Source organism: Myiozetetes cayanensis, unplaced genomic scaffold (genome assembly GCF_022539395.1).
Source record: "Myiozetetes cayanensis isolate MyiCay16 unplaced genomic scaffold, myiCay2020 scf725, whole genome shotgun sequence".
NCBI classification, from domain to species: Eukaryota; Metazoa; Chordata; class Aves; order Passeriformes; family Tyrannidae; genus Myiozetetes; species Myiozetetes cayanensis.
Window position 1 is genome coordinate 8,277 of NW_026087993.1, and position 10,470 is coordinate 18,746.

Genomic DNA, 10,470 nt, shown 5'->3' on the forward strand with positions numbered 1-10,470 from the left:
AAAACCCTCCAAAATCCCCCAAGTTTCTTCCCAAAATCCCCCAAATTTCCACCCCAAAACCCCCAAATTTCCTCAAAAACACCCCAAAACACTCCCAAAATCCCCAAGTTTCCTCCCCAAAATCCCCCAAATTTCCAGTCAAAATCCCCCAAATTTCCTCAAAAAACCCCCAAAAGCTCCCAAATTTTATCCCAACCCCCTCAAATTTCTCCCCAAAATCCCCCAAAATTTCATCAAAAAACCTCCCCAAAAATCCCCCAAATTCCATCCCAACCCCCAAATTCCTCCCCAAAATCCCCCAAATTTTCACCCAAACCCCCAAAAATCCTCATAAAACCCCCAATTTTCCTCCCAAGCCCCCCAAATCTCTCAAATTTCCTCCCCAAAACCCCCAAAATCGCCCCAAAAATCTTCATAAAACCCCCTAAATTTCCTCCCTCAAAATCTTCCAAATTTCCTCCCCAAACCACCCCCAAAAAACAACCCCAAAAGGGACCCCAAAAATCTGAGGGGTTGGGGGTCCCCAAATTCCCCCAAATTCCCTCAAAAATCTCCCCCAAAACTCCTCCCAAAAAGACCCCAACCCCCCCCCAAATTCCCTCAAAAATCTCCCCCAAACAACCCCCAAAAAGGCCCCAAAAATCTGGGGGTTGGGGGACCCCAAACCCCCCCAAATTCTCCCAAATTCCCTCAAAAATCTCCTCCAAAACGATCCCCAAAAAGGCCCCAAAAACGTGGGGGGTTGGGGGACCCCAAAACCCCCTGAAACACCCCCAAAAAAAACCCATTTTTGGTGTCCCCAGGTGTGTGTTTGGTGCCCCCAGGTGTGTGTTTGGTGCCCCCAGGTGTGCCCAGGTGTGTGTTTGGTGTGCCCAGGTGTGTGTTTGGTGTGCCCAGGTGTGTCCTAGGTATCTCAGGTGCCCCCAGGTGTGTGTGTGATGCCCCAGGTGTGTGTTTGGTGCCCCCAGGTGTGTGTTTGGTGCCCCCAGGTGTGTGTTTGATGTCTCTCACCTGTGCCCAGTACCTGTTGACCAGGTGCAGGGTGGCATGGTTGGTCCCCAGGTGTGTGTTGGGTGCCCCCAGGTGTGTGTGTGATGCCCCCAGGTGTGTGTTTGGTGTCCCCAGGTGTGTGTTTGGTGTCCCCAGGTGTGCCCAGGTGTGTGTTTGATGTCCCCAGGTGTATCTCAGGTGCCCCCAGGTGTGTGTTTGGTGTCCCCAGGTGTGTGTTTGGTGCCCCCAGGTGCCCCCAGGTTTGTGTTTGGTGCCCCCAGGTGTGTGTTTGGTGCCCCCAGGTGTGTGTTTGGTGCCCCAGGTGTCCCCAGGTGTGTGTTTGGTGTCCCCAGGTGTGTGTTTGATGTCCCCAGGTGCCCCCAGGTGTGCCCAGGTGTGTGTTTGGTGCCCCCAGGTGTGTGTTTGGTGCCCCCAGGTGTGTGTTTGGTGCCCCCAGGTGCCCCCAGGTTTGTGTTTGGTGCCCCCAGGTGTGTGTTTGATGCCCCCAGGTGTGTGTTTGATGCCCCCAGGTGTGTGTTTGATGTCCCCAGGTGTGTGTTTGGTGCCCCCAGGTGTGTGTTTGATGCCCTCAGGTGTGTTTGGTGTCTCACCTGTGCCCAGTACCTGTTGACCAGGTGCAGGGTGGCATGGTTGGTCCCCAGGTGTATCTCAGGTGCCCCCAGGTGTGTGTTTGATGTCTCTCACCTGTGCCCAGTACCTGTTGACCAGGTGCAGGGTGGCATGGTTGGTCCCCAGGTGTGTTTCTCAGGTCTCTCACCTGTGCCCAGTACCTGTTGACCAGGTGCAGGGTGGCATCGTCCGTGGCCTGGGGTGTGTTTGATGCCCCCAGGTGTGTTTCCCAGGTGTCTCACCTGTGCCCAGTACCTGTTGACCAGGTGCAGGGTGGCACGGTTGGTCCCCAGGTGTGTTTTTCAGGTGTCTCACCTCTGCCCAGTACCTGTTGACCAGGTGCAGGGTGGCATGGTTGGTCCCCAGGTGTGTGTTTGGTGTCCCCAGGTGTGTGTTTGATGCCCCCAGGTGTGTGTTTGGTGCCCCCAGGTGTGTGTTTGGTGTGTGTTTGGCATCTCCAGGTGTGTCCCAGGTATCTCAGGTGTATCTCAGGTGCCCCCAGGTGTGTGTTTGGTGTCTCACCTGTGCCCAGTACCTGTTGACCAGGTGCAGGGTGGCATGGTTGGTCCCCAGGTGTATCTCAGGTGTCTCACCTGTGCCCAGTACCTGTTGACCAGGTGCAGGGTGGCATGGTTGGTCCCCAGGTGTGTGTTTGATGCCCCCAGGTGGGTCCCAGGTATCTCAGGTGTATCTCAGGTGCCCCCAGGTGTGTGTTTGGTGCCCCCAGGTGTGTGTTTGATGTCTCTCACCTGTGCCCAGTACCTGTTGACCAGGTGCAGGGTGGCATGGTTGGTCCCCAGGTGTGTTTCTCAGGTGTCTCACCTGTGCCCAGTACCTGTTGACCAGGTGCAGGGTGGCATCGTCGGTCGCCTGGCGCTTCTCGAGCTTCTCGATGCGCTCTCGGAGCTCGTCCTCGCACACCTGGCGCTGCTCCAGCCGCTCCAGCAGCTTCTTGTTGCGGAACTGCAGCACCTTCACGTCCATCTCCTCCTGCACAGGTGACACCACCCAACAGGTGAGACCCCAGGGATGTTTTAACCCCCCCCAGGGACATTTTAAACCCCCCCAGGTGTGGATTTTCCCCCCCAGGTGCCCCCCAGGTCCATTTTTAACCCCCCAGGTGTGAATTATTCACCCGCCAGGTGTGTTTTTAACCCCCCAGGTGTGGATTTTCCCCCCAGGTGTGTTTTTAACCCCCCAGGTGTGTTTTTAACCCCCAGGTCCATTTTCCCCCAGGTGTGAATTTTCCCCCCAGGTGTGTGTTTAACCCCCAGGTGTATTTTTAGCCCCCCAGGTGTGTTTTAACCCCCCCAGGTGAGCACTGACCGTGGAGGAGATGCCCCCCAGGTCCATTTTAACCCCCCCAGGTGTGTTTTTAACCCCCAGGTGTGGATTTTCCCCCCAGGTGTGGATTTTCCCCCATGTCCATTTAGCCCCCAGGTGTGTTTTAACCCCCAGGTGTGTTTTTCCCCCAGATGTGTTTCCCCCAGGTCCATTTTCCCTCCCAGGTGCATTTAACCCCCCAGATGTGTTTTTTCCCCCCCCAGGTCCATTTTCCCCTCCCAGGTCCATTTTAACCCCCCCAGATGTGTTTTTTCCCCCCCCAGGTCCATTTACCCCCAGGTGTGGATTTTTCCCCCAGGTCCATTTAACCCCCAGGTGTGTTTTCCCCCAGATGTGTTTTTCCCCCAGGGTGTGGATTTCTCCCCCAGGTCCATTTTAACCCCCCAGGTGTGGTTTCCCCCAGGTGCATTTTAACCTCCCCAGGTCAATTTTAAACCCTCCAGGTGCCCCCAAGGTACATTTTTAGCCCCCACAGGTGAGTTTTGCGCCCCCAGGTGAGCACTGGCCGTGGAGGAGATGCCCCCAGGTCCAGTTTAGCCCCAGGTGTGAATTATTCACCCCCAGGTCCGTTTAAGCCCCCAGGTGTGGATTTTCCCCCAGGTGTGTTTTTAACACCCCCAAATGTGTTCCCAGGTCTGTCTCAGCCCCCAGGTGTAAATTATTCACCACCCAGGTGTGGATTTTTCCCTTTCAGGTGTGTTTAACCCCCAGGTGTGTTTTAAACCCCCATGTCCATTTAACCCCCCACAGGTGTGGATTTTCCCCCCAGGTCCATTTAACCCCCAGGTGTGTTTTTAGCCCCCAGGTGTGTTTCCCCCCAGGTGCATTTTAGCCCCCAGGTGAGCACTGACCATGGAGAGATGCCCCCATGTCCATTTAACCCCCAGGTGTGGATTTTCCCCCCAGGTCCATTTAACCCCCAGGTGTGGATTTCCCCCAGGTGTGTTTCCCCCCAGGTATGTTTTACCCCCGGTCCATTCTAATCCCCCAGGTGTGGATTTTCCCCCTCAGGTCCATTTTACCCCCAGGTGTGTTTTAACCCCCAGGTTGATTTTAACCCCCTAGGTGTGGATTTTTCCCCCAGGTGTGTTTTTCGCCCCCAGGTGTGGATTTTTCCCCCAGGTCCATTTTCCCCCAGGTGAGCACTGACCGTGGAGGAGATGCCCCAGGTCCATTTTAACCCCCCAGGTGTGTTTTAACCCCCCAGGTATGTTTTTCACCCCCAGGTATATTTTTCCCCCAGGTGTATTTTTAGCCCCCAGGTGAGTTTTCCCCCCAGGTGAGCACTGACCGTGGAGGAGATGCCCCCAGGTGTATTTTAACCCCCAGGTGTGTTTTCACCCCCAGGTGTGGATTTTTCCCCCAGGTGAGCACTGACCGTGGAGGAGATGCCCCCAGTCCATTTAACCCCCTAGGTGCCCCCAGGTCTGTTTTTAGCCCCCAGGTGTGGATTTTTCCCCCAGGTCCATTTTCCCCCAGGTGCCCCCAGGTGTGTTTTTAGCCCCCAGGTGTGTTTTACCCCCAGGTGAGCACTGACCGTGGAGGAGATGCCCCCAGGTCCATTTAACCCCCAGGTGTGGATTTTCCCCTCCCAGGTCCATTTTACCCCCAGGTGTGTTTTCCCCCCAGGTGTGGATTTTCCCCCCAGGTGTGTTTTAACCCCCAGGTGTGTTTTCCCCCAGGTGTATTTTACCCCCCAGGTGCATTTTAGCCCCCAGGTGAGCACTGACCGTGGAGGAGATGCCCCCCAGGCGCAGGGGCTCGATCAGGGTGGTCGGGGGCTGCTCCTCACGGGGGGGTTTCTTCTCGGGGGGGCCCCCCGCCCTCGGGGACCCGCTTGGCCCCCGCCCCCGACATGGGGTGGTCCTGGGGGGAGAAGAGGGGTGTGAGGGGATTTGGGGGGTTTGAGAGATTTGGGAGGTTTAGGGGATTGTGGGGGGTTGAGGAGGATTTGGGGGAGTTGAGGAGATTTGGGAGGTCTATGTGGGATTTTGGGGGATTTAGAGGAGGGTTTGGGAGGGGTTTAGAGGGGATTTGGGGGTTTGGGAGGGATTTGGGAGGAGTTTAGAGGATTTGGGGGAGTTGAAGGGGATTTGGGGGGTTTGGGAGGGATTTGGGGGAGGGTAGGGGGATTTGAGGGGGTTTGGGAGGGTTGGGGGGGTTTGAGAGGGATTTGGGGGGGTTTGGGAGGGTTTGGGGGAGTTGGGGGATTTGGGAGGATTTGGGGGGTTTGGGGGGTTGAGGGATTTGAGAGGATTTGGGGGGATTTGGGAGGGATTTGGGAGGGATTTGGGGGGGTTGATTTGGGGGTTAGGGGGTTGAGGAGGATTTGGGGGGTTGGGGGAGGATTTGGGAGGGATTGAGGGGGATTTGGGGGTTGGGGGATTTGGGGGAGTCTGAGGGGATTTGGGGGTCCTATGGGGAGCTTGAGGGGATTTGGGGGTTTGAGGGGTTTTGGGGGGAGTTTGAAGGGGATTTGGGGGGTTTGGAGGGAGATTTGGGGGATTTGGGGGTTATGGGGGGAGTTGGAGGGGATTTGGGGGGCTTTGAGGGGAATTGGGGGGGATTTGGAGGGGTTTGGGGGGATTTGGGTGGTTTGAGGGGATATGGGGAGAACTTGGGGGCTTTGAGGGGATTTGGGGGGGATTTGGAGGGGTTGGGAGGGATTGGGGGATCTGGGAGGTATTTGAGGGGGTTATTGTGGTCTTGGGGGGATTTGGGGGGGCTATGGGGTATTTGTGGACACCTGGGGGATTTCGGGGGTCTATGTGGGATTTGGGGGATTGGGGGATTTGAGGGCGTTTAGGGGGTTTTGGGGGGATTTAGGGGGATTTGAGGTGGATTTGGAGGGATTTGAGGGAAATTTTGGGGGTTTATGGGGGTTTGAGGGGTCCATGTGGCATTTGGGGGAGATTTGAGGGAATTTGGGGGGTCTGTGTGAGATTTCGGGAGTCTTGGGGGATTTGGGGGTCTATGTGGGATTTGGGGGAGATTTGAGGGGGATCTGGGGGTCTATGGGGGTTAAGGAGGATTTATTGTGGATTTGGGGGAGTCTTGGGGGGACTGGGGGATTTGGGGAAATTTAGTTGGGGTGGGGTGAATTTTAAGGGATCTATGAAAGGGTTTGGGGGGGTTATTGTGGATTTTTGGGATTTAGGGGGATTTTGGGGGAGTTTGGGTAGGATTTTGGGGGGGGTTGGAAGGGATTTTGGGAAGGTTGGGGGGGTTTATTGTGGATTTGGGGGGGTCTGGGGGGGATTTGGGGGTGGTCTGAGGAGCCCTGAGGGGTTTTGGGGGTTCCCAAAAAGAATTTCAGGGTTTTTTTGGAGAGTTTTGAGGGGTCCTGAGGGGATCTTGGGGGGTTTTTTGTGGTGTTTTGTGCTCAACGGAGTCCTGAGGGGCCAAAATGGTGGCCTGAGGGGCCCTGAGAGTTTTGGGGGGTTCCAGGAAGAATTTTGGGGTTTTTTTGAAGGGTTTTGTGGGGTTTTTGGGGGTATTTTGGGCTGTTTTATGCTCAACAAAGCCCCGAGGAGCCAAAATGGCGGCTTGAGGGGCCCTGAGGGGTTTTGGGGAGTCCCAATAAGAATTTTGGGGACTTTTGGAGAGTTTTTGGGGTATTTTGGAGGGTTTTGGGGGTATTTTGGGGTGTTTTGTGCTCAACGGAGCCCTGAGGGGCCAAAATGGTGGCCTGAGGGGCCCTGAGGGGTCTGAGGAGTTTGGGGAGTCCCGAGAGGATTTCTGAGGGGTTTTAGAGGGTCCCGTGTGGGTTTTGGGGGTATTTTGGGGTGTTTTGTGCTCAACGGAGCCCTGAGGTACCAAAATGACAGCCTGAGGGGCCCTGAGGGGTTTTGGGGTTCCCAAGAAGAATTCTGGGGGTTTTTGGAGAGTTCTTGGGGTATTCTGAGGGATTTTAGGGTGTTTTGTGCTCAACGGAGCCCTGAGGGGCCAAAATGGCAGCCTGAGGGGTCCTGAGGGATTTTCGGGGAGTCTCAAAAAGGACTTGGGATTTTTTTGGAAGATCTTACGGAGTCCAAAGTGGCTTTTGGGGGTATTCTGAGGCGTTTCGGGCTCGACGGAGCCCTGAGGGGCCAAAATGGTGGCCTGAGGGGCCCTGAGGGGTTTTGGGGTTCCCAAGAAGAATTTGGGGGGTTTTTGGAGAGATTTGAGGAGTCCTGAGAGGGTTTTAAGGTTTTTTGGAAGCATTTTTTGCTCTACGAAGCCCTGAGGGACCAAAATGGTGGCCTGAGGGGCCCTGAGGGATTTTGGGGTGTCCCAAAAAGAATTTCGGGATTTTTTTGGAAGATCTTACTGAGTCCAAAGTCGCTTTTGTGGGTATTTTGAGGCGTTTCGGGCACAACGGAGCCCTGAGGGGCCAAAATGGCGGCCTGAGGGAGCCGCGAGAGGGGAAGGCGTTAACGGTCCCTCAGCGGGACCCGGGAGGCTCCGAGACGCCCCTCGGCCTTTCCGAGGCGGTTTCTGAGGGATTTTAGGGTGATTTGAGCCGATTTCGGGTCGTTTGGGTGGGTTTTTAAGGGTTTTTTTGGGCTATTCCCGTCCCGCCCCCCCGCTCTTACCGGAGTCGCCGTAGCCGTTAGCGCCCCCTCGCGGCGGGCCACGCCCCCGCGGCATCTGATTGGCTGATCCCCTTTAGCCACGCCCCCTTTCTTCCCAAACCACCCGCGACATCTCATTGGCTGCTTTTCTTTAAGCCACGCCCATGGCGCGATCTGATTGGCCAATCCAGTCTGGCCACGCCCACATTGCCCCAGTAACGGCTCCGAATGGGCGGTTGGGCGGGGCCTCCGCGTCTTAAAGGGGCGACGCTCGGCTCTTAAAGCGGCGATGGCTCAAGTGGGGCCCGCAGTGGGGTATTTTGGGGGTCCCGGGGGGTTTTGGGGACCCCCCCGAGGGTTTTGGGGACCCCTGAGGAGCGTCGAGACCCCCCAAAGACCCCCCAAAACCCCAGGACCCCCCAAAACCCCTCCAGGACCCTCCGGGGACCTCCCAGGACCCCCAAATCCCCACAGAGACCCCCCCCAGGACCCCCCAAAACTCTTTGGGGACCCCCAAAAACCCCAAACACCCAGGACCCCCCAAAACCATTTGGGGACCCCCAAAGACCCCCAGGACCCCAAAAAGACCCCCCAGGACCTTCCAGGATCCCCCAGGACCCCTCAAGTGACCCCAAAAAGACCCCCAAGACCCCCCCAAGTGACCCCAAAAGACCCCCCAGGACCCCCCAAAAGACCCCCCAGGACCTTCCAGGATCCCCCAAGACGCCCCCAAGTGACCCCCAAGACCTTCCAGGACCCCCAAAAAGACCCCCCAGGACCCCAAAAAGACCCCCCAGGACCCCAAAAACCCTTCAGGACCCTCCAGACCCCCAAAAAGACCCCCAGGACCTCCCAAGTGACCCCAAAAGACCCTTCAGGACCCCAAAAGGACCCCCAAGACCCTCCAGGACCCCCAAAGACCCTTCAGGACCACCCAGGACCCCCAAAAAGACCCCCAGGACCTTCCAGGATCCCCCAGGACCCCCAAGTGACCCCAAAAGACCCCCAAGACCCCCAATTGACCCTCAAGACCTCCCAGGACCCCAAAAGACCCCAAGACCCCCCAAGACCCCTAAAAGACCCTTCAGGACCCCAAAAGACCCCCAGCACCCCCCAAAACCCTTCAGGACCCCCAAAAGACCCCCAAGACCCCCAAGTGACCCCAAAAGACCCTCCAGGACCCCAAAAGACCTCCCAGGACCCCCAAAAACCCTTCAGGACCTCCAGGACCCCCAAAAGACCCCCAAGACCCCCAATTGACCCCCAAGACCTTCCAGGACCCCAAAAGACCCCCAAGACCCCCAAGTGACCCCCAGACCCCCAGGACCCCCAAAGACCCCCGAGCCCCTCCAGGTGCCCCTGCCCCTCCCCACCCCTCCCCCTCCTCCCCTGCCCCTCCCCCTCCGGGTCCACCAGGGCCACTCGGGGCAACAGAAGCGTCACCTGAAAGGGGGAGGGGGTTTGAGGGGAGGGACTGAGGGGAGAGGATTGAGGGGATTTGAGGGGTGGGGAGGGGGTTGGGGGTGGGGAGGGATTTGGGAGATTTGGGGGATTTGGGAGTGGGGGAGGGGATTTGGGGGATTTGGGGGATTTGGGGTGGGGAGGGATTTGGGGGGATTTGAGGGGATTTGGGGGATTTGGGGGTAAGGAGGGGTTTGAGGGGATTTAGGGGATTTGTGGGGTCTGGGAGGAATTTGGGGGTGGGGGAGGGATTGAGGGGATTTGGGGGGATTTGGGGGATTTGGGGTGGGGAGGGGCCTGAGAAACGGTGGGAGGGGCTTGAGGGAATTTTTGGGGGATTTGGGGGATTTGTGGGGATTTGGGGGGCCTGGGAGGGATTTGGGGATTTGAGGGGATTTGGGGGATTTGGGGTAGTTTGGGGAATTTGGGGGTCTGGGAGGATTTGGGGAATTTGGGGGAATTTGGGGAATTTGGGGCGATTTGGGGGTGGGGGAGGGGCCTGAGAAGTGGTGGGAGGGGCTTGAGGGGAATTTTGGGGGGATTTGGAGGAATTTGGGGGTTCTAGGAGGGGATTTGAGGGGTGGGGGGAGGGCTTGAGGAGATCTGGGGTAATTTGGGGAAATTTGGGGATTTGGGGGATGTGGGGAATTTGGGGGTCTGGAAGGGATTTGTTGGGGATTTGGGGGATTTGGGGGAATTTGAGGTGGGGAGGGGCCTGAGAAGCGGTGGGAGGGCTTTGAGGGGTGGGGGAGGAGCTTGAGGGGGTGGGGAGGAGCTTGAGGGGTGGGGGAGGGGCTTTGGGGGTGTTTATTTAAGGGACCCCGAGGGCCGGGGTTGGGGAGGGGTTTGGGGTTGGGGTGGGAATTTTTGGGGAGGGATTTTACACTTTTTTTTTTTTAATTTTTATTTTATTTTATTTTATTTTTGGGGGAGGGGATTTGGGGGAGGGGCAAAAATGGAGGCTCCTGGTGCAGACCCCTGAGATTTGGGGTGATTGGGGGTATTTCCTGCTCGTCATCGCTGTGGGGCTCTGGGTAAGGACCCCTCCCCAAAATAACCCCCAAAAATCACCCCAAATTCCACCCTGGGACCCCCAAATATCCCCCAAATTCCACCCTGGGAACCCCCAACATTTCCCCTGGGATGCCCTAAATATCCCCTCAAATTCACCCCTGGGACCCCAAATTCCACCCGGAAAATTGACCCCAATTGACCCCAAATCCCCCCAAATTCCACCCTCTGGGACCCCCAAAAATCACTCCCTGGAACCCCCAAAAATTCCCCAAAATTTACCATCTGGACCCCAAAATCACCCCTCGGGACTCCCAAATTCCACCTGATAAATTGACCCCAATTGACCCCAACCCCCCCCAAAAATCACCCCAAAATCACCCCCAAATTCCAACCTGGGACCTCCAAACTCCCCTCAAATTCCACCCAGAGACCCCCACGGCACCCCCAAATTCCACCTAGAGAACCCCCAAATATCCCC

The 10,470-nt window shown here is 56.9% G+C and overlaps 1 protein-coding gene across 1 annotated transcript; it reads right to left on the reverse strand.

The window, feature by feature from the left end:
• Nucleotides 1-685: 685 nt before the first annotated feature.
• LOC126652254 (uncharacterized) lies at nucleotides 686-7,593 on the reverse strand. Its single transcript, XM_050338931.1, has 6 exons — nucleotides 7,539-7,593; nucleotides 6,990-7,044; nucleotides 4,695-4,830; nucleotides 2,421-2,610; nucleotides 1,760-1,840; nucleotides 686-1,002 (listed from the first exon to the last, which is right to left on the reverse strand). Exons 1-6 carry the CDS (start codon nucleotides 7,591-7,593, stop codon nucleotides 914-916), a joined length of 606 nt encoding a protein of 201 aa, XP_050194888.1. The 3' UTR covers nucleotides 686-913.
• Between the last annotated feature and the right edge of the window lie 2,877 nt (nucleotides 7,594-10,470).